At 41.7% G+C, this 24,553-nt stretch overlaps 1 protein-coding gene and 1 pseudogene across 1 annotated transcript in view; both read left to right on the forward strand.

Moving 5' to 3' along the window:
• The window catches only part of SLAIN1 (SLAIN motif family member 1), a 57,989-nt gene extending 54,810 nt beyond the window's left edge, over positions 1–3,179 (forward strand). Inside the window, exons 7-8 of the mRNA XM_034663804.1 lie at positions 229–511; positions 2,090–3,179. Of these exons, the coding sequence (XP_034519695.1) occupies positions 229–511; positions 2,090–2,165 (359 nt within the window). The 3' untranslated portion in view covers positions 2,166–3,179. The remainder of the gene's footprint in view (positions 1–228; positions 512–2,089) is intronic.
• The window catches only part of LOC100466022, a 65,885-nt pseudogene continuing 43,706 nt past the window's right edge, over positions 2,375–24,553 (forward strand).

A 24,553-nucleotide genomic window follows, 5' to 3' on the forward strand; every position in this document is an offset into this window, starting at 1 on the left:
ATCCTCACGTCTTCCAAGCAAGCAAGGAAGAAACTATCCCGTGAGAGCTCAGGGAAAGGAAGCTGTTGTTAGATGTGGCTTCTAGATATCGTTAGGACAGGAGACGTGTCAAGAATTAGAATTTTCTAGTACTCAGTGCTGTGTGGAACCCACATTTCATTTCTCTTTGTTACCTTCCAGACCCTATTGGTCTTGAGTACCAATCGTACCTGTCGTCTTCCTTTCTAGTTCCATCCCCAGGACAGCTTCAGCACAGAACCCACAGCGTGGGACATTTCCCGGTGTCTGTGCGGCAGCCTCTGAAAGCCACAGCCTACGTGAGTCCCACTGTTCAAGGCGGTGGCAGCATGCCTTTGTCCAATGGCCTCCAGCTCTATGCCGGCACTGGCATCCCCACACCAAACAAAGCTGCGGCGGCCGGGACGATGGGCCGCAGTGCCCTTCCCAGACCTTCACTGGCAATAAACGGAAGTAACCTGCCTCGAAGCAAAATTGCACAGCCTGTTAGAAGGTAGGAACCTCTGCTCGCTCCACAGCCTCTTTTGCAGTTTGAAATTGGAAACGGCTCAGGAACCATCTCCTCCCTTTTGGGGTCTCTGGCACGCTGCCCTTCATGCCCTTCATGGCCTGACCTCTGACCTCCTTCCTCTGGAAAGTGCTGGGGTGGGGGTGTCCCTTCCTCCCTTTTCACTTCCCTCCTGATGCGCCGTTTGCTGTAATTTACCAGGTAAATTTTGTGTATTTTCCTTCCCCCAGGTGATTTGCAGGCCCTTTCTCCCTCCAGGACTTTGCTCAGCTGACCCCTCTGTCCACAAGTGCAACTGCAGGGCCTTTGTTACTCCTTCTTTAGCCCCTCCTCCTCCCCCCCCTTTTCCCCACTGTAGCATTTATCACCGTCCAGGGGAACTGCGGATGCTACTTACTAGTTTAAGGTCCGACTGTCCTCTCTAGAGTGTAAGCCTCATGGGGATGGGGGAGGGAGTGTTCACGAATAGAAAACCCCAAGGCCAAGGACTATGCCTAGCACAGGATAAAATTGTAAGTATTTGTTGAAGCAATAATCTTTATCAAAAAAAGCACATATGTTAGGCAGGTGTCACATGCACACCCAGCCCACAGTCCTGCTGGAAAAAGCACGTTGGTGATCTGGAGCTGGGCCTTGGTTAGCTTATGTTGGTAAGCTGAGTATGTCCAGCTGGAATTTTTTTTTCTTTTAAAATATCAGATTAGTTGCAAGATACTTATTAGACAAGCTTGTGGTCATGATGTATCGTTCTTGAACTGGAGATCTTGAAGTGTTTTAGGTCAATAAGAATTCCATAGAATAAGTGGCTCAAGGATAGTTTGGAAGAGGAGACAGTGGAGGCAGTAACCACAGACCGCTACCCCCCTCACCCCCCAGAAACTGGGCTATGGAGGAGAAGGGCGTCAACCACAGTGACGTATGGAAAGGGATGACGTGCAAGCAAGCAGTTTTTCCTTTATGTGTTGGTACGCATAAATATTTTCTGATTAGAAGTAATAGGTGCTCAGATAAAAGTGAGTGAACTCATAATCCTATTACCCAGATAGAAAGCACCGTGTTGCATGCTTAATAAATTCTGGCTCATTTCCCCCGGTAAATGTGGATGTTAGATTCATGGCAGAACAGAATCACATTATTTGAGGGATGCAGGTTAGTGTGATCCCTCTGTTTATCCTTGAATGGGTCTCCAAACAAATCTCCTCTAAAGGTTGTCACTGCCAGGCTCTAGGAGAGGACGTTTCCCCAACCTAGGCCAACACTGGGGATTACTGTCAGTAGGATAGGCACATCTTTACTGGTAAGGTTGCAGATTTCTTCATGTGAATTTGCTGTGTGCATTCAAGGGAGTACCCGTTTGTTTTTAGACAGAGTTTATCTTTTTCTCTCTGGTTTTAAAATAGCCTTTATCCATGAAGGACATGTTGCGGTTCACGCACACAAAACACGCACGGCAGTGTGCTGAGCACAGGGCTTTCCGCGGGTGAGTGCGGGCGAGGGTGGGGAAAGTGCTAGAAAGCGCAGGGCTCCTGGGAGTGTACTTACTGTCTCTTTCTGTCCTCCCAGTTTCCTTCAGCCTCCAAAGCCTCTGTCCTCGCTCAGCGCCTTGAGGGACGGAAGCTGGAGAGACGGTTGCTACTGATGCGGTTTCACACGCCCTTGGAGCCTGGGAAAGGAGTGGAAAATGAGGGTCGAGTTACCTAGCTGGCTAGGTAACCGTGAACGTCGGGATATTCTTTCCCTTCTGCATTTTAACATATTTACTGCATTGTTTTTCAACGGACGAAGCGCCAGAGACTAATGATTGCACTTAAATATTTGCCTGAGAGAAGACCGCACCAGTCTCCGATCATGGTTGCGGTATTGTGACACTTAGATCTAGGGGGTTTTTGTAGAACTGCTATGTACCTGAACACTTTTTGGAAGGATTGAGATGTATCAATAATGCTTTCTTTGCCATGAGCTTTTTAAAGTAACTTGTTCTATTTACTTACGTGTTCCAGACATCTTCCCATTACATGTTCTGTATTTTAATACATTGCATATTTACAACTAGGTTCTATAATTTATGCTTTGAAGTTTACTTTTTTATAGTTTACAGGAATTTTATTTTTTGTGCCTATTTCTTTTTACACCTATGTGAACCACTGTGGAACAACTTAAATTTTGTGCCATAAAAATATTTTTGTGGTAAGGTACTATTTTTTTAGCTCTAGGGATATATCAGCAAAAATCCACCATACAATTTGAAAGACCTAATTTTATGTTGAATGAGCACAACATAAGCTGAAGCATTGCGAGGAGATAGCCAGACAGCAGTTAGATGGTCTTGTCTTTTTCATTGTTAATTTATTGTCCTACATGGGTTTCTGATTTATAAAGGCATCACAGGCTCATTGCACTCAATACCTGCAATGTTTGCTACTGTACCACAACTGATTTTCAGTACTTTATTACAGAGGATGAGAAACTGTAATGTTTTATTAACAATGCTTCTGGAAATGGATGCATTTTAAAGCAAATAAATCTTTTTGATAGACCTTTTACAAAACCCATTTGCACTAATGAATGCTTTCTTATGGTATATGACTTAATATTTGTTACTGTGTACACTGCTCTTTTGGAATGTTCAGAAATAAAGACTATTTCGGCAATATCAGGTCACGCATGAATGTGCAGCACGAGCAGTATCAATCCCCTGTCTGTGTTTCACCAGCATCGTGAAAGCAGGTGTGGTCGCTTTGTTCTTGGACAGAGCATTTATAGCTGACGCAGGTAGGCAGGATACTCACGTTTGTGAAAACGGTTTCTCTAGAATACTTCTGATAAGAAATGGGAGGTTTTGGTTTTGCAGTGAGGTTTAGGTCCCATTGAGAAAGGCCTTCAAGATTCAGGTAGCCTCTTGCCCAGAAATACTTAGGGATGAACACTGTCCGTGATTAACATTTCGTGGCGGTTGAATTTGAAGTATTGTCGCCGTTATCAGCAAAATAATAATCTACATCTAATATATGTTGGAAAACTCTTCACCTGAAGGTACTATGGAAAGGTTAGGCAAAGGTTTTAACGTTAAATATTAAAATAGAAACTTCTGTATAATTCCATCTAGAATGGCATTTAATTAATTTGCAGTGTAAATGAATGTGAGCTAGAGCCAAGGTAGCCAGTTAACTTTATCTAAACATCCCGCTAATAGTGAAGCTGACTTACGAATCTAGGTTTAGTGGAACTCAAAAATCTGTTTTCCCCACTGCTGTGCTCTCTCCCTATGAGCACATGTAGTTAGTTAGTTAGTATATTTTTTAAAAATGGGTTTCTATTCTGCTGAGGAAATTAAAGGATTAAATTCATTTTTAATTTAAATATTTCTATTCAAAAAAGTCTGTTCAGCTCTTAGGATGATGATGAGCTCTGCGCCTTGGATCTCACATTCTGGTTGGCGGGAGATGCAGTAAATGAACAAGTGAGTAAATCACAGCATAGGTCCCTCCTACTCAGGGTCAAAGCAAGAGAAAAATCGAGACAGGGAGAGATCACTCTATTAAATGTCACCTGGCTAGATCTCATTAAGGACTTGACCCTTGCAGACGTGGGAGATGGAGAGTTAGTCCTAGAGTTCTCCAGAGCACCAGCGGCCTCGGCATCTCGTGGGAACTGACTGAAATGCAGATTCTCAAGCCCTAACCCCCAGACTTACTGGAACTGCCCTCTTCCTCTGAAACGGCCCCTGCAAAGGCTTGGCGCAGGCCTGGTGTGCTGGAGGAAGAGCAGAAAGCCAGTGTGCTACAAGCAGACGGGACGAGGACAACAGCAGTAGAGAGGTAAAGGCACCGCGGGCCACGGTGTGGAGTGTCGTGTCACTCTGCAAGGGGAGCCGGGCACCGTTCTGAGCAGCAGAGTTCATGATCTGACTTAGGTTTAAATAGATCACCCTGGCATTTGATGAGAATAGACTAGAAGATGGCAAATGTAGGTTAAACTATTTAAGTAATCCAGGCAAGAGAGGAGCAATTGGACCAGAAGGATCACAACGGAGATAGTCAAAGTGGCCAGCTTTGGGGTGTATTCTAAAAGCAGAGGCCTCAGGATTTCCTTATGGACTGGATCTACTCTGTTCAAACATAAAAACAAGCACTTCGGGCTGGCAAGCAGAAGGATGGAGTTCTGCAGGTGGAGATGTGGAGGGCTGTGACTGGCTGAGATCACCAAAGGGAGCCTAGATGAGAGGACAAAGGACTGGGAGCTGGGCACGGGCGCCTTGTAGCTTACAGGAGTTCCTCGTCCAAGTGGGCCTCATGCGGGGAAAGACGTCCTCAGAGTTTTGTTTTTGCACATGGAAGGGAGCGATGGTGTTGGGTTGTTAACACAGATTTGAGCAGGACTTATATTTGCATTAGCTGTCGCAGTGTAACCCATTACTGCAAGACTTGGCGGCCTCACATGACGCCTCACATGACATCTCACAGTGTCCAGGGGTCTGGAACCTGGCCACAGCCTAGCCGAGTCCTCTGGCCTAGGGTCTCCCCCCAGGCTGCGGTCATGGGGAGACTGGGAAAGAATCCGCTTCCACACTTACTCACAGGACTGTTGGCAGGATTCAGTTCCTTGTGTGCCACGGAGCGGAGGCCATCCTCTGTTCCTTCCACATGGACGTGTCCTGGGGCAGCGGGCCCCGGCTGGCTTCATCAGGATGAACACGGGAGAAGCGCGAGAGAGTGAACCAGAAATTCGAATTCAGTCACTTGTAACTTAATCTCGGAAGCAGTGTCCCATCACTTGGCCATATTCTATTCACAGGAAGCAAGTCACCAGGCCCAGCCCTTGTCAGGGTGGGCAGAGGACACGAGAATGTTAATACCTGGAGACAGGCTCTTCCAAGCAGCCTGTGAGACCCCGCCTCCAAAATCGCGCCAGCAGCCACACTGGGGCCTGCCCACCGAATGTCCAAAGTGGTGGTGAGCACTGCCTCTGTTTCAGGCGGTGTGGGAAGCCTGTTATTGCACACCCTTCGCATTGTGCAAGCGTCTCTAGCGCTGTGGGTGTGCAGGGTGTCACGGGTCCAATTCGCATTTCCTTTGTCGCTAGTCGAGATCGAATACCTTTTCACTGGTTAGACTGAACATCGGCTTGTCCTCTGTGGATTCCTTTTCTGGCCTGTTGCCCGTTTGTCTGTGGGGTTTTCTGACTGGTTTGTAGTAGTGCTTCATAGAGCCTGCCCTCAGCCTTTGTCACTTAGCTGTGTTACGTCTTCACACTGTGTAGCTTACCTTTTAATTCTCTTCGTGGTGTATTTTGATAGACTTACTAACTTTACTACAGTACCACTTACTCCCTTTTTAAGAGGAGCCATTTTGTGTCTTAAAGAGTATTTTCCTACCCTAGAATCGTTGCTTATTCTGTATTCTCAAAGCCTTATTACTTCACTTTCCACCTATATTTTTTACTGTCCATGTGATTATCTAGTTGTTCAAATAACACTGAAAATGCCATCCTTACCCTAGTTTTTCTTCGTCATACAGCAAATGCCTTTGTGCCTATTTCCACTGTGTATTCTTGCAGAATTCCAGAATCCTACTGTTGTAATACTGTAGCCTTATAATAAGGTTTGCCAAACAGCAAAGCAATCTTGCTATCGTGTTTTCCCTTAGGAGTATCTTGGTTATTCCTGTCCCTTTAGCTTGTTCAAAAATATATATAGACTTGCAGTCAATGACCTTCCAGAAAAAAGTCCTGTTGGAATTTTGATCGGAATTGCATAGAACTTACTTACTCAAGTTGGGAGAAATTGATTCTTTAATCTCTCAGTTGTGCCAAGTTCTCCATGGAGCGCTTACTCTTTGCCAGATTAATTTCCAGATATTTGATATTGTTATGCTATTGTAAGGGATATTTTTGAACATTTCATTTCCAACATTTTCTCGAATGTTTAAATTTATATTAATTTATCGTTAGTCTTTACTTAGTCAAACATGAGTTCTATTTCTCCCTTTCCTGTCCTCCTCTCTTTGCTTTTTCTTGACTATAGTCTTCAATGCAATATTAAATACAAATGATATTTTTCTTTTTGCTAATTTCAAAAGGAAAGCTTTTTTTTACCGGTAACTTTCAAATTTGCTAAGAGCATTTTTAATTGCAAAAGTGAATTTTAACAACCATTTCCTGTATCAAAATATCTTTTAGTCTTAATATGCCAACTTTATGATACATTTTTAAAATATTTAATCAACCATGAATTAGAGCTAAGTCCAAGCTGGTCTGGACATTTTATTCCATTTTAAAGATAAGTGGATTTGATTTACTAATGTTTAGGATTTTTGTCCCATCTGTAATTTTTCTTTAATTCCAAAACCTGACAGAGATAATTTAAGAGCATGTTAGACTCATGAGTTGGGAAGTACTTTGTGTTCTATCTGGACGAATTTGTGTAATATTGGCATTATTTCTCCTTTAAAAACAGGTGATAAATCTCAAGTGGTGAAGCCACTGAGGCCGGGACCCCAGGTCATGTTTTAAAAATCGGGTGTTGGGTCTACTTATTGTACTTGCACAAGCACTGTGAGAAGACCTCCCTCAGTGGTGGACATCTACATATGCCTCACGGTTCTGGCGAATTCTGCTTCCTGTCTTTTGAGGACATAGGATTTGGTATATATGCATGTAGATCTGTTTTATTTCCTTGCAGCGTGAACCTGTTATTAGAACTATTCATTTTTTAATGCCTAGAACTCTATCTTTCTCATAATAGGTAGCTATATCAGTTTTCTTTTAGTGTTTTTAGGATATATACTTTTTAACCTTCGCTGTCAAGCTTTTATCATTGTTATTGCTAAAACAGCATATAGTTCAGTTCTTCACCTAGTATGAAAATCTTTGCCCTTCAGCCTGATCATTTAAGCCAATAGTATATAAAATGACTGACATATTTAAATATAAATCTATGAGCTGTTTGTTACATCTGTTAGTTTTCTCTCCTATTGCTTTGAAAATTATACCCTAATGCTCTTTTGCTGTTAGTGGTTACCCAAGGAATTACGATTTTCATCCTTAACCTGTCAAAGAATATTAATCTTAACTTTTACCATCCTCCTAGACAACACAAGGACATCCTTGCATCTAATCTAGTATCATACTAGACATAAGCCTCCTGACAATCTCTGTACATGCAATTTAAGTCTCAGCCAGGGATTGGGGAAGAAAAACCATATGCAGATTTTGGGGCTCTCCAAAATTCAGAGAAAACAGAGTTAGCCACGTAAACAATGCAACATTGTAGGATTAAAAAATATTTAGAGAAAGGTACATAGAGTAATGATGAGACCCAGAGAATGGTCCGCAGGTGAAGTCAGAAGTTTCCCAGGTAGTGTAATAATTTTGTCAGGTTTTGTGTTCGATACTGAGGATATCACAGTCAATAAATCAGATATGGTCCCTGCCCTTACACAAGGTACATTGTTGATTCAAGTGAGAAAGAGCCTAAAAGAAAACAAAATACCATGTTCTTCCTATAAACAAACAAGGTAGGGCTAAGAACCTGAATAAGGGGTCAGAAGAGGAGGACAAGAATCATTTACCTAAATGGAGTGTTCCAGAAAGGCCAGAGAAGAGGATATTTAAGCTGAGGATTATAGGATTAATCAAATAGAAGAGGAAAGATCATTTCAGGCAGAGATGGGGAAGAATTTGGAGTGTAAGGAACCAAAAGGAGGCTGGTGGGGCTGGATCTTAGGGTGACGGGACTTGCTGCGTGAATTTGGGGATCCAGTACAAAATGAAAATGTGAAATATCAAAAATGTTAAGAATTTCAAGATGAGAACAGTAGAAAATTAAACCAATCAGGAGGCCCTTCTGGGCATGAGGCATGTGCCACTACAAAGGCCACAGGGCCAGAAGCCAGCCCTGGCTTGAGGGAGAGTAGTGGGAGCTGACCTGAGGGAAGAGCTGGGCATGATCCTGGAGAGGCTCTAGTAAGGCCTTTGAATTGTATTTTGAAGTTCAGTATTATTATTAAGTAGCTTCCCATTGACCTAATGCTCTTCTATGTGCGTTTAGACACTCTGCTACATTCTTTAGTCTCACCCTCACACAACCTACTGTCTCAGATGAAACCTGTGGGATTTATGGAGGTGACTCAGAGATGACCTGGAGAAGTCAATGCCTTTGAAAGATTTTTATTAGTGACATTTCTCAGGAGGAAAGGGCAGTCACACTGTGCAGGGCCTCGTGGGAAGCATCAGGCTTTGTTCAGGAGGCAGAGGCATGAGAGTGAGGGCAAGTCCAGGCCAGAGACGTTATTGGGGTTTCTGTGGGCAAAGCGGAGTGAACAGTGTAGGATTGGCTAGTTTGAATAATTCCAGTGGGTTTGGGGCTAGAGAGGTGGTGTCTAGTTGCCTGGTACTTGGCCCTGGGATGAGTTAGGGCAGGGGGAATTGGTTTGGTGTGTGAGAAGTGCCTGAGAAAGCGGGTGGGGGCTCAGCCTGGGATCAGCAGGTCTGCACAGGTAAGCGGACTTGCACGAGAGAGGTAAACACTTCGCTAGTTTGGGCCTGTGATGAACGGATGTCAGATATAATAAATCTAAGAAAGCACGACTACAGTGCCTACTGAGATGAGTACTGTTATCCTGTTTTATTTTTTTGTGACAGCCTAAGCCTTATTTTATAACTGGAGATTTAGCATTTTCACCCTTTTCCCCAATTTTGGCCATCCCCTACCATCTACCTCTAGTAACTACCTTTCTGTTCTTGTATCTGTGAGGTTTTGTTTTTTTAACCAGAACCCTGGTAAGACTAACCACAAAGTGGGGGACACCACAAGCACAGAGAAGCGAGAGGATTTGACCCTATGCCAGGAACTCCAGGCAGTGGGGGCCACACTGGGAAACGAGTCCCCTAATAGCCAGCTTTGAAAACCAGTGGGGCTGAACTCCAGGTACTTTTTTTTTTTTTTAATTTTTTGGTTTTTTAAACTTAATTCCAATTAACATATAGTGTTATATAGTAGTTCAGGTGTACAGTATAGTAACAGAACACTTCCATGCATCACCCTGTGCTCCTCGTGACAAGTGCAATTCTTAAAAATTAACAGGGCTTAACTCCAAGAGAGCCTGGAGGCCAGTAGGAAACAAAGTCTGCACTGCTAAAAGGCCAGCATAATAACTGCCCAAGACACAACCCAGAAGCAGCAGTTTGAAAAGCACCTGCGGTTATACACGAGGGTTTATTTACTGATCTCAGAATCTGTGCTGAAGGAGCAGGGATGGTCAGGAGATTTCTCCAAGCACAGAAGTGCTGGTGGATACTATTTCTCTTGCCCTCCTCCAGCCTCGATAGCTAGACGTTTGCAGGAACCAGCGCTAACAGTCCCTACTTTGCTAGTGTCCTGTGCCCAACTCACTGTTCCCCTGCAAGACCCACCCACCTTGGCAGGCATCCCTACAAGCAGCCCTGGCAGGAACTGGCTCCACTCTAAAATGACTCCTGCCCTGGGGAGAAGGAGAGATAGCCCCCAGCATGCCCACAGTTCAAGCAGGTAAGGCTTTAGCTGGCTGCACAGGGAGAAAGTCCAGCCATTCCGTGTGCTCATAACAGTGGCAGAGCGGCTAAGTGCAGCAGCTAGCTTGATGGCTGACACTGCCACGTACAAGCCCACAGCAGCCTCCTACAGGCCCCTCAACAGCAAAGGGACCAAACCCTGACCAGTGTGCTGACAGCAGGCAAAGCAGGTCATTGTAGCCAAGCGGGCTAAAAACCAAATGGTTCAGCCACAAGAGCAGGGCACATGCAACCCAAATCAGAGACACTCATGGACTGCCTGGTTCTGGTGACTGGGGAACTGTTCTCCAGGGCACCAGAGGACCTCTTCCACACAAGGCCACTACTGTCAAGACCAGGGGATGTAGCTGACCTCACTAATACACAGAAACAAACTCAGAGAAAGTAAAGAGACAAAGGAAAACGTTCTAAATGAAAGAACAAGACAAAATCACAGAAGAGCTACCTGAAGCAGAGGTAAGCAAGGGGTCCGATAAAGGACTCAGAGATGAACAGAAAGGTACTTCCTGAACTTAAACAAAGACTGGATAACCTCCGTGAAAACTTCAACAAAGAGAAGACATTTTAAAAAATGAATTCAATAACTAAATTAAAAATGCAGAAGAAAGGATGAGTGATCTGAAAAATAGCAACAAAGATGAGCAGGAAATAAAATAAATGAGAATAGGTTAAGGGGACTCAGTGACATCACCAAGCATCACAGCATTTGCAATTTAGGGATCTGAGAAAAGAGGGGGCAGAAAACTTCTTTGAAGGAATAACTAAACATTTCCCACTCTAGGGAAAAAAAACACATGTAGGCCTCAGAAGCACAGAGAGGCTCTAAAAGATTAACTGAAGAAGGTCCACACCAAGACACAATAATTAAAATGGCAAAAAGTAGTGATAATTTTGAAAGCAGCAAGAGAAAAGAAAAAACACAAGGGAAACCCCATAAGGCTAACACCTGATTTTTCAGCAGAAACTTTGCAGGCCAGAAAGGTATGGCAAGATATATTTAAAGTGCTGGAAACAAAACCCCTGCAGCCATGAGGATGAATACTCTCTCCACCAAAGCTTTCAGGATAGAAGGAGAGAGAAAAGAGTTTCCCAGACAAAAGTTAAAGAAGTTATCACCATTGAATCAACCTTACAAGAAATATTACAGAAAATTATTTGAGTAGAAACGAAAGAACATTAAATAGAGTAAGAAAATTATGAAGGGAAAAAATTTCACCGGTAAAAGCAGCTATTAATAAAGATAGATTAGTCATAAAGACAGTGTGGAGGTTAAAACACAAAAGTAGTAAAATCAATTACATCTATAAAAATCAGTCAAGGGATACACAAAAACATGTAAAATATGATATAAAATATGGAGAGGGGAGTAAAAATTTAGTGCTTTTAGAATGTGTTCAAACTTCAACCATCAACTTAATAGTTACCGACCCTGAACATAAGACTGCTATACATACAAGACACTATACGTGAACTTAATGGTAACAACAAATAAAAAACCTAATCCAAGCATAACACTAAAGAAAGCAATCAAACCACAAGAAAAGAGGAAAAGAACAGAACTACAAAAACAATCAGAAAACAATTGACAAAATTGCAATAAATACATACCTATCAATAATTACTTTAAATGTAAATGGACTAAATGCTCCTATCAAAAGACACAGGGTGACTGAATGGATAAAAAAACAAGACCCCTCTACACACTGCCCACAAGAGACTCAATTTAGATCTAAAGATACATGCAGACTGAACATGAAGGGCTGGAAAAACATCTACCATACAAATAAAAGCAACAACAAAAAACTGGGGTAGCAATATTTATATTGGAAAAAATATTTTATTTTTTGTTTTATTTTTTTAAAGATTTTATTTGACAGCCAGTGAGAGAGGGAACACAGCAGGGGGAGTGGGAGAGGAAGAAGCAGGCTCCCAGTGGAGCAGGGAGCCCAATGTGGGGCTCAATCCCAGAACCCTGGGATCACGCCTTGGGCCAAAGGCAGACGCTTAACGACTGAGCCACCCAGGAGCCCCGGAAAAAATTGTATTTTAAAACAAAGACTACAACAACAAAGAAGGGCACTGCATAATGATAAAGGGAACACTCCAACAAGAAGATCTAACACTTGTAAATATTGATACACCCAATACATAAAGCAAATATTAACATATGTAAAGAAAGAAATTGACAGTAATACAATAATAGTAGGGCATTTTAACACCCATCTCGCAGCAATGGAAAATCATCCAGAAAGAAAATCAAGCAAACAGTGGCTTTGAAGAACATGTTAGACCAAACAAACCTGATATATACAGAACATTCCACCCGAATCAAAATACACATTCTCCAGGATATATCACATATTAGGCCACAAATCTCAATAAATTTCAGAGGACTGAGTTCATATCATGCATCTTTTCAGACCACAACATAGGAAACTGAAAATCAGTTATAAGAAAAAATATGGAAAGAACACAAATACATGGAGGTAAAACAACATGCGACTAAACAATGAATAGATCAACCAAAAAGTCAAAGAGGAAATTAAAAAAATATATGGAGACAAATGAAAATGAAAACATAATGGTGCAAATTATTTGAAACATAGCAAAAGCAGATCTAAGAGGTAAGTTAATAGCATTATAGGCTGACCTCAAGGAACCAATAAACAACCTAACCTTAGACCTAAAAGAGCTAGAAAAAGAATAAACAAAGCCCAAAGCTAGCTGAAGGAAAAAATAACAAAGATGGGAGCAGAGATAAATGAAATAGAAGCTATAAAAGCACAAGAACAGACCAATGAAACAAGGAGCTAGTTCTTTGAAAAGATAAAATAGATAAAATTTTAGATTCATCAAAAAAGCCTCAAATGAATAAAATCACAAATAAAAAAGAAATAACCACCATATAAATAAGATGGATTATAAGAGAATATTATGAAAAATTATATGTCAACAAATTGGATAACCGCATAGAGAGAAATTCTTAGAACATATAATCTTCCAAAACTGAATTTTAAATAAATACTAGTAATCAGTAATCAAAACAAGAACAACAAAATCTCCCAACAAATAAAAGTCCAGGACCAGATGGCTTCACAGGTGCATTCTACCAAACATGTAAAGAGTTAATATGTATGTTTCTAAAACTATTCCAAAAAATAGAATGACAAGGAAAATTTCCTATTATATAAGGCCAGCATTACCCTGATACCAAAACCAGACAGAGACACTACAAAAAAAGAACTACAAGCCAATCTCTATGATGAACATAGAAATAAAAATTTTTTTTTTTAAAGATTTTATTTATTTATTTGACAGAGATAGAGACAGCCAGCGAGAGAGGGAACAAGCAGGGGGAGCGGGAGAGGAAGAAGCAGGCTCACAGCGGAGGAGCCCGATGTGGGGCTCGATCCCATAACGCCGGGATCACGCCCTGAGCCGAAGGCAGACGCTCAACCGCTGTGCCACCCAGGCGCCCCAGAAATAAAAATTTTTTTAAAAAGATTTTATTTATTAGAGGAGGAACAGAGGGAGAGAGACAAGCAGACTGCACTGAGCATGGAGTGTGATGAAGGGCTCCATCTCACAACCCAGAGATCATGACCTGGGCCAAAACCAAGAGTCAGACACTTAACAAACTGAGCTACCCAGGCACCTAGAGATACAAAAATTCTTAACAAAACCTTAGCAGCCAGAATCCAGAGATATATTTAAAAACATTCACCATGATCAAGTAGGAGCTATTCCAGGAATGCAAGAATGGTTCAGTATCAATAAATCAGATGAACACAGATGCAAAAATTATCAACAACACATTGGCAAAAACAATTCAAAAAACTTAAAAATTTATTTACCACAATCAAGTAGGATTTATTACAGGGATGCAAGTGTGGTTCACTATTTGCAAATGATTCAGTGTGATACATATACATCACATTAACAAGAAAGCATAAAAACCACCTGAATTGATGCAGAAAAATACTCGACACAATAAATAATACACGCATTCATGATAAAAAAACCTCCCATGAAGTAGGTTTAGAGGAGACATACCTCAACAAGTAACATAATGAACAGAAAGCTAAATCGTATTTAATGGTGAAAAACAGAGCTCTTCCCTCAAAGACCAAGAACAAGACAAGAAGTTCCATTGTCACCACTTTATTTCAACATAGTACTGGAAGTCCTAAATGCACCAGTCAGATGAGAAAAAGTGAAAGTCGTCAAAATGGGCAAACAAACAAACAAACAAACAAAACCCTGTCATTAAGCAGATAATATGGTACAGTTTATAAACAAAATTCAAACTGCTTCAAAAACTATTTGAACCAGTTAATAACTTCAGTAAAGCCAGGGGTTACAGAATCTACAGAAACATGTAATTTTTATACACTAATAACAGAGAAACAATTTTTTAAAAAATCCCATTATCAATTACACAAAAAATAAAATACCTATGATTAGATACTAACCAGCAGGGGAAGACTTATGCTCTAAAAATGCAAAAACATGAAGGAAGGGAATTGAGAATGACACACGCTGATGGAATGATATAGCACACTCAAGGATTGCAAGAATGAATACTGTGAAAATGGTCATACTACCCAAAGCAAGCTACACATCTGATGCAAGCCCTATCAAAATTCTGACAGCATTTTTCAGAGAACTAAAAAAAATAAAAAAAAATCCTAAATTTGGTACCAAATCACAAAAATCCTCACACAAAGAAATCTTGAGAATAAAGAATAAAGCTGGAGGTGTCACAGTCCCAGATTTCAAGATACGCTCCAAAGCTATAGTTGTCGTGTGTGTGTGTGTGTGTAAAGTTACTGGCACCAAAAATAAAAACATATATCAATGGAAGGAAATAGCCACAGAACAAACCCAAGCTTATGTAGTCAATCTACAAATTAGGTGGTAAGATAGTCTATGGGGAAAAGACAGTCTGTTCAACACATGGTGCTGGGAAAACTGGATAGTACGTGCACAATAAAACTGGACCACTTTCTGTCCCCTTACACAAAAATAAACTTGAAATGCATTAGAGACCCACGTGTGAGACCTGAGACCATAAAACTGCAAAAAGACATTAGCAGTAACTACTGGGACCTTGGCCTTTGCAACAGTTTTCTAGGTAGGTCTCCTGAGGCAAGGGAACCAAGGGCAGAAATCAACTATTGGGACCACACCAAAATGTGATGCCCTCGTACAGCAAAGGAGACCCTCAACTAAATGCAAAGACAACTTACTGAATGGGAGAAGACTTTTGCAAATCCTATAAGGGTTGCATATCCAAACTACTGGAAGAACTTTTACAAGTCAACACAGAACACCACCAAATCATCAGATGAAAACTTGGGCAGAGGCCCTGAACAGACATTTTCAGAGAAGACATCCAGATGGCCAACAGACACATGGAAAAGTGCTCAACATCACCAGTCATCTGGGAAAGGCAAATCAAATCCACAGTGTGATATCAGCTGACAACTGTCAGAATGGGGTAACCCAAAGGGTAGAAATACCAAGAGTTGCCAAGGGTATAAACAAAACAGGAACCCTCATGCACTGCTAGGCCGAATGTAATTTGGTGCACTCTATGGGGAAAACAGTCTGAATATTCCTTCAAAATTACAGAGAAATAACATGTGATCCATTATTTCCACAGCTGTGTATTTGTGCAAAGAAAATAAAAAACGCTAATTTGAAGAGGCATAATCACCTTGATTTTGGTTGTAGCATTACCTACTATAGTCTAGATAGGGAGGAGACCCAAGTATTCACTGACAGATGAATGGATCAAGAACAAGTGGTACACATATAGAATGGAGTATTATTCCTGGAGACTTAAGATGGTGGAGGAGTAGGGGCCCCCTTTTTCAGCCGGTCCCCTGAGTTGAGCCGGATAGGTACCAGACCATCCTGAAAACCCACGGAATCAGCTTGAGACGCAGGAAGATACATCTGGATCTCTACAAATGAACATCTCCAGTGCTGAGTATTGAGGTACGAAGCGGGGAGCCGTGAAACCGCGCACAGATATCAGAAGATAAACGGAAGGGAGGGAGCCGCCGCGTTTGGGCGCCTGGAAGCGGTAGCCACCTGCACAGGGGAGTGGGCGGACCCGCGGACCCGCACCCTCGAGACTGCAGACTGAGACCATGAGCCGGGAGCGCGCGCCACCAGACTGAAACGGAGCTCTGGTGCGCGCACTGGAACCAGACTGAGACTGGAAGCTCGGGAGCGCGCGTGACCAGACTGAAAACTGGCGCTCTGGAGCGCACCCGAACCACACTGAAACAGAGAGCTTGGGAGCGCACGTGGGAACCGGGGTGGCTGGCGGTGTTAGAAACACAAAGGACAGAGACGTGCCGGCCCTGGAAGTGAAGGCTGGGAGAGCGGCTGTGTGGTGCACAACCCAGGACGCTGCAGGGTTTTGTAGCAGCACCGACAGAAACAGAGTTAAAGAGGCCAGGAGAGCTCAGTGGAGAGCAGACTGCAATCTCTCTGTTCTGAGACAGAGGCTAGGATACAGCTCTGACTCTCAGAAGAGCCACTGAAAACCACCAGGGAAAGCTGCCAGAAAACAAAAGCCCGGAAATACCAGCTCACAGTGTGCCCATCCCCATCCCCCCTCTCAGGGGACACAGAAACTCTACCCAAAGAGGGTTGCCTGAGTATCAGTGCGGCAGGCCCCTCCCCCAGAAGGCAGGCTGAAAAATCAAGAAGCCCACTTCCCTAAGATCCCTATAAAACAAGGGCACACGGCCTGGGTCCCGGTCAATAATTTGGGCTCTGGGCATCCCCGCAACCTCTTCTCATCAGAATGACAAGAAGGAGAAATCCCCCCAGCAAAGATAAGATAATGAGTCTGTGGCCTCTGCCACAAAACTGATGGATATGGATATAACCAAATTATCAGAAATGGAGTTCAGAGTAACAATGGTCAAGATGATGTGTAGACTTGAAAAAAATATTAACGAGAATATAGAATCTCTAAGGGTGGAAATGAGAGCAAATCTGGCAGAAATTAAAAATGTTATGAGTCAAATGCAGTCAAAACTAGATGCTCTGATGGCCAGGGTAAATGAGGCAGAAGAATGAATTAGTGAATTGGAGGATAGGATGGTAGAAGAGAAAATTAAAACAGAAACTTGGCTCAAAAAAATCCAATCTCAAGAATGTAGATTACGGGAGATTACTGACTCAATGAAACGTTCCAATGTCAGAATCATTGGCATCCCTGAGGGGGTGGAGAAAGAGAGAGGTCTAGAAGAGATATTTAAACAAACTGTAGCTGAGAACGTCCCTAATCTGGAAAAGGAAACAAGCATTCGTGTCCAAGAGGCAGAGAGGATCCCTCCCAAGGTCAACCACGACAAATCTACGCTACGTCACATCATAGTGCAATGCGCAAATATTAGATCCAAGGATACAGTATTGAAAGTGGCCAGGGTGAAGAAATTTCTCATGTACAGAGGCAAAAATATCAGAATTATGTCAGACCTGTCTACCCAGACCTGGAATGAGAGGAAGAGTTGGCAGGGTATGTTTAAAGCTCTATCCAAGAAAAACATGCAGCCAAGAATCCTTTATCCAGCAAGGCTGTCATTCAGAATTAATGGAGAGATAAGGACCTTCCAGGATCGCCAGACACTGACCAAATCCGTAACCACAAAACCAGCCCTACGGACATATTAAGGGGGGTTCTATATAGGTAAAAAGTCCCCAAGAGTGATACAGAACAGAAATTTACAAACTATAGAAACAAAGACTTAAAGGCAACATGACATCATTAAAATCATATCTCTCAATAATCACTATCAATGTGAATGGCCTAAATGTTCCCATAAAATGCCACAGGGTTGCAGATTGGATAAAAAGACATGACCCATCCATTTGCTGTCTACAAGAGACTCATCTTGAAACTAAAGATACATCCAGACTGAAAGTGAAGGGATGGAAAACCATTTTTCATGCCAATGGACCTCAAAAGAAAGCTGGGGTGGCAATTCTCATAGCAGACAGATTAAATTTTAAACTAAAGACTGTAGTTAGAGATACAGAAGGACACTATATTATTCTTTTTTTTTTTAAAGATTTTATATATTTATTTGACAGAGATAGAGACAGCCAGCGAGAGAGGGAACACAAGCAGGAGGAGTGGGAGAGGAAGAAGCAGGCTCCTAGCAGAGGAGCCTGATGTGGGGCTCGATCCCATAATGCCGGGATCACGCCCTGAGCCGAAGGTAGACGCTTAACCGCTGTGCCACCCAGGCGCCCCTGGACACTATATTATTCTTAAAGGATGTATCTAACAAGTGGATATGACAATTATAAATATATATGCCCCCAACAGGGGAGCAGCAAGATACACAAGCCAACTCTTAACCAGACTAAAGAGACATATAGATAAAAATACATTAATAGTAGGAGACCTCAACACTCCACTATTAGCAATAGACAGATCACCTAAACAGAAAATCAACAAAGAAACAAGAACTTTGAATGACATCCTGGACCAGATGGACCTCATAGATATATATAGAACACTACACCCCAGAACAACAGAATTCTCATTCTTTTGGAATGCACATGGAACCTTCTCCAGAATAGACAATATAGTGGGTCACAAAACAAGTCTCAACCAAACCCAAAAGAATGAAATTATTCCCTGCATATTCTCAGACCACAGTGCTTTGAAATTGGAACTCAATCACGAGGAAAAATTTGGAAGAAACTCAAACACTTGGTAACTAAGAACCATCTTGCTCAAGAATGATTGGATAAACCAGGAAATTAAAAATCAATTTAAACATTTATGGAGACCAATGAGAATGAAAACACAATGGTCCAAAACCTATGGGACACTGCAAAGGCAGTCCTAAGGGGAAAATACATAGCCATCCTAGCCTCACTCAAAAAAAATAGAAAAATCTAAAATGCAGTTTTTACATTCTCACCTCAAGAAGCTGGAGCTGGAACAGAAGAATAGGCCTAACCCACACATGAGAAAGCAGTTGATCAAGATTAGAGCAGAGATCAATGAATTAGAAACAAGGAGTACAGTAGGGCACACCAACAGAACTAGAAGCTGGTTCTCTGAAAGAATAAAGAAGATCGATAAGCCACTGGCAAGACTTATTCAAAAGAATAGCGAAAGGACCCAAATTAATAAAATTATAAATGAAAAGGGAGAAGTCACAACCAACAAAATGAAATGGGAAGGATCATTAGAAACTTTTATCAACAGCTTTATGCCAATAAATTAAGCAACCAGGAAGGAATTGATTTTTTAAACAGAATGATTAATTATGAAGAGATTGAAGCAGTGATCAAAAACCTCCCAAAAAAACAAAAGTCCAGGGCCTCTTCCCCGGGATTCCCCGGGGAATTCTACCAAACATTCAAAGAAGAAATAATACCTATTCTCCTGAAGCTGCTTCAAAAAATAGAAACAAAAGTAAAACTACCAAACTCATTCTATGAGGCCAGTATTACCTTGATCCCCAAACCAGGCAAAGACCCCATCAAAAAGGAGAATTACAGACCGATATCCCTGATGAATATGGACGCCAAAATTATCAACAAGATCCTAGCTAATAGGATCCAACAGTACATTAAAAGGATTATCCATCATGGCCAAGTGGGACTCATCCCTGGGATGCAAGGGTGGTTCAACATTCTCAGATTGATCAGGGTGTTAGATCATATCAACAAGAAAAGAGACAAGAACCATATGATCCTCTCAATTGATGTAGAAAAAGCATTTGACAAAATACAGCATCCTTTCCTGATTAAAACACTTCAGAGTGTAGGGATAGAGGGTACATTCCTCAATCTCATTAAAACCATCTATGAAAAGCCTACAGCAAATATCATTCTCAATGGGGAAAAGCTGGAAGCCTTTCCCTTAAGATCAGGAACATGACAAGGATGCCCACTCTCGCCACTACTATTCAACATAGTACTAGAAGTACTTGCAACAGCAATCAGATGACAAAAAGGGATAAAAGGTATCCAAATCGGCAAAGAAGTCAAAATGTCTCTCTTCGCAGATGACATGATACTCTATATGGAAAACCCAAAAGAATCCGCCCCCAAACTATTAGAAGTTATAGAACAATTCAGTAAGGTGGCAGGATACAAAATCAATGCCCAGAAATCAGTTGCATTTCTATACACGAATAACGAGACTGAAGAAAGAGAAATTAGGGAATCCATCCCATTTACAATAACACCAAAAACCATGCGTTACCTTGGAATTAACTTAACCAGAGACGTAAAGGACCTATATGCTAGAAACTATAGATCACTTTTGAAAGATATTGAGGAAGACATAAAAAGATGGAAAAATATTCCATGCTCATGGATCGGAAGAATTAACATAGTTAAAATGTCTATGCTACTCAGAGCAATCTACACTTTCAGTGCCATCCTGATCGAAATACCAATGACATTTTTCAAGAACTGGAACAAACAGNAAATACCGAGGACATTTTTCAAAGAACTGGAACAAATAGTCCTTAAATTTGTATGGAACCAGAAAAGGCCCCGAATCTCCAAGGAACTGTTGAAAAGGAAAAACAAAGCTGGGGGCATCACAATGCCGGATTTCGAGCTGTACTACAAAGCTGTGATCACAAAGACAGCATGGTACTGGCACAAAAACAGACACATCGACCAATGGAACAGAATAGAGAACCCAGAAATGGACCCTCGGCTCTTTGGGCAACTAATCTTTGATAAAGCAGGAAAAAACATCCGGTGGAAAAAAGACAGTCTCTTCAATAAATGGTGCTGGGAAAATTGGACAGCTACATGCAAAAGAATGAAACTTGACCACTCTCTCACACCATACACAAAAATAAACTCCAAATGGATGAAAGACCTCAATGTGAGACAGGAATCCATCAAAATTCTAGAGGAGAACATAGGCAACAACTTCTATGACATCGGCCAAAGCAACCTTTTTCATGACACATCTCCAAAGGCAAGAGAAACGAAAGAAAAAATGAACTTGTGGGACTTAATCAAGATAAAAACTTTTGCACAGCCAAGGAAACAGTCAAAAAAACTAAGAGACAGCCCACGGAATGGGAGAATATATTTGCAAAGGACACCACAGATAAAGGACTGGTATCCAAGATCTACAAAGAACTTCTCAAACTCAATACACGAGAAACAAATAAACAAATCATAAAATGGGCAGCAGAAGATATGAACACTTTTCCAATGAAGACATACAAATGGCTAACAGACACATGAAAAAAATGTTCAAAAGCATTAGCCATCAGGGAAATTCAAATCAAAACCACATTGAGAAATCACTTTACGTCAGTTAGAATGGCAAATATTGACAGTNCATAGGCAACAACTTCTATGACATCGGCCAAAGCAACCTTTTTCATGACACATCTCCAAAGGCAAGAGAAACGAAAGAAAAAATGAACTTGTGGGACTTAATCAAGATAAAAACTTTTGCACAGCCAAGGAAACAGTCAAAAAAACTTAGAGGCAGCCCACAGAATGGGGGAAGATATTTGCAAATGACACTACAGATAAAGGACTGGTATCCAAGATCTACAAAGAACTTCTCAAACTCAATGCACAAGAATCAAATACACAAATCAAAAAATGGGCAGAAGATATGAACACTTTTCCAATGAAGACATACAAATGGCTAANGGCAGCAGAAGATATGAACACTTTTCCAATGAAGACATACAAATGGCTAACAGACACATGAAAAAAATGTTCAAAAGCATTAGCCATCAGGGAAATTCAAATCAAAACCACATTGAGAAATCACTTTACGTCAGTTAGAATGGCAAATATTGACAGTGCAGGAAACAACAATTGTTGGAGAGGATGTGGAGAAAGGGGATCCCTCTTACACTGTTGGTGGGAATGCAAGTTGGTACAGCTACTTTGGAAAACAGTGTGGAGTTCCCTTAAAAAGTTAGAAATTGAGCTACCCTTTGACCCAGCTATTGCACTACTGGGTATTTACCCCAAAGATACAGACGTAGTGAAGAGAAGGGCCATATGCACCCCAATGTTCATAGCAGCATTGTCCACAATAGCTAAATCGTGGAAGGAGCCGAGATGCCCTTCAACAGATGACTGGATTAAGAAGCTGTGGTCCATATATACAATGGAATATTACTCAGCCATCAAAAAGAATGATTTCTCAACATTTGCTGCAACATGTACGGGACTGGAGGAGATAATGCTAAGTGAAATAAGTCAAGCAGAGAAAGACAATTATCATATGGTTTCAGTCATTTATGGAACATAAGAAGTAGGAAGATTGGTAGGAGAAGGAAAGGAAGAATGAAGGGCGGGTAAACCGAAGGGGGAATGAACCATGAGAGACTGTGAACTCTGGGAAACAAACTGAGGGCTTCAGAGGAGAGGGGGGTGGGGGAATGGGATAGGCTGGTGATGGGTATTAAGGAGGGCACATATTGCATGGGTGCACTGGGTGTTATATGCAAGTAATGAATCATGGAACATTGCATCAAGAACTGGGGATGTACTGTATGGTGACTAACATAATAAAAAAATACTATTAAAAAAAAAGAATGGAGTATTACTCCGCCTTGAAAAAAGATGTTTCATTTGATGAAACAGTTATGGTCCTAGAGAGCCTAATCCTAAGTGAAATTAGTGAGACAGAATATGACACATACTGTAGGATTATCCTTATATTTGGAATTTCAAAAGCAAACCAACCTACCAAGAAAAAATCTAAGAAACAAATAAAAGCAGACTACTAAATACAGAGAACAAAATGGTGCTCACCAGCGGGATGGTGAGCCCAGTTTTGGGTGAAGTGAATAAATGGTATCAAGGGTTACAAACTTCCAGTGATAAAATGAATACCAGGTATGTGAAATCATTGCATGGGGAATATGGGCAATAATCTTGTAATGACGGTGTTTTGTAACAGCTGGTGACTACACTTAGGATCAGCAGCTAGTAATGTTTAGAATTTTTACATCTTTATGTGTACACTTGACACCAATAGAACATGTCAATAATTCCATTTAAAAACTCATGTTATATTGGATTAAAGAGCACAACATTGGAGGCAAGCACAGGGTGATATGTGCATGCCTTGTAAGGGAGCGGTATGTACATAGAAACAGCATGAGCAAATTGTAGAAGTGGCAATGCTGGGTGAAGCCAGGATTGTCTCGTTAACTGCACTGCAGCGTGCCAGGGAGAGTTAGAAGCAAGCAGCTCGAGAATGGGCAGGATGTAGTTGTAGGATGTCCTTTTATCCTATCCAGTGTATAACTGGAGAATATCTAATGCTCTGTTAGCCAGGGGCGAGTCCAGATAGCACAAACCACTCCAGCTGTTTTGAAGCAAAAAGTCTGATAGTCAAAATTCGTACCTACAAAATTATTGGAAAGACAGTTTGGCCGGGCCAGGCTGAGCTTCTGAGAATGGCTTTCCTAGCACGGCTGACCAGGAGACAGGGAGGTTGTCAGAGGCTGGGAGGTGGGGAACTGGAACCACTGGCTTCACTAACACACTCTGGCTTTGGTCCATGGATCAGGCTGCATGCAGGCTGTCATCATGCCTTCCAGATCTGCGCTAACAAAAAATAGATTGGCCATGGGTCTCGTGTGTCTCACCCGTGAAGACAGTGGCCAGATGGGGTCTCTGCTAATGCTGCCACAGAATAAAGCCAAGGCCTCTCTGGCTGTACTCGCTAACAAAAACATCAGACTTCCCTGAATGGTCACCTGTCACTACAGGTGCATCTGATTCATGGACTTCCACTTGCTTCTAGAATCCATCCAGCAAGGAAGTCTAAAAGATGAGGTTTTTAGCTTTATTTCTCTGCCCTGTAGAGAGAAATACCCAAAGGAGCACCACATTCAGCCAGTGGAGAGTAGATAGACTGGAGGGAAAAGACTGGAGAGACACAGAGAAAGTAAAATAGACAGGATTTAGTGACTTATATAGGCTTTGGATTAAACAGAGCTAAGCCAATTTGTCAGTTTGTGTTTGAAAGATTCATTTAGTGAACACCACACCCGGTGACTGACTGGAGGTGAGTGAGGGCTGTGAGGTGCTCTCCTCCAGCCTCCCAGCAAGAAAAATTATTGGAGGCTAGAGCTGGACTAGACTTTTTGCCACAACATAACAAGTGTCTCAATTTTTCTAGCTCAGATGCCATTTTCCTAATCTCTCACTGCTTGACTGCTAAGTCAATGGCATACTGAGACAGGGAAACTGAAGGACTCCATAAAAAACCGCTCTTTGCTCCTTTTCCTGCTTCTAGTCTTGGTAGGACCTGCACCCCCACCCCTCTTTACACATGCCTCATAATGCAAATAGTGTATGTCCTCCTTGTTAAGGGATAAGGAGTTAATGATTTCTTTAGAATAGATAACAGCTAAGAGCAGGTGAGAATGGCTGAACAAAGCTACCATCTGCATATTGCAGACCATGAGCCTGGAC

This window comes from Ailuropoda melanoleuca, chromosome 7 (genome assembly GCF_002007445.2).
Source record: "Ailuropoda melanoleuca isolate Jingjing chromosome 7, ASM200744v2, whole genome shotgun sequence".
NCBI lineage: Eukaryota > Metazoa > Chordata > Mammalia > Carnivora > Ursidae > Ailuropoda > Ailuropoda melanoleuca.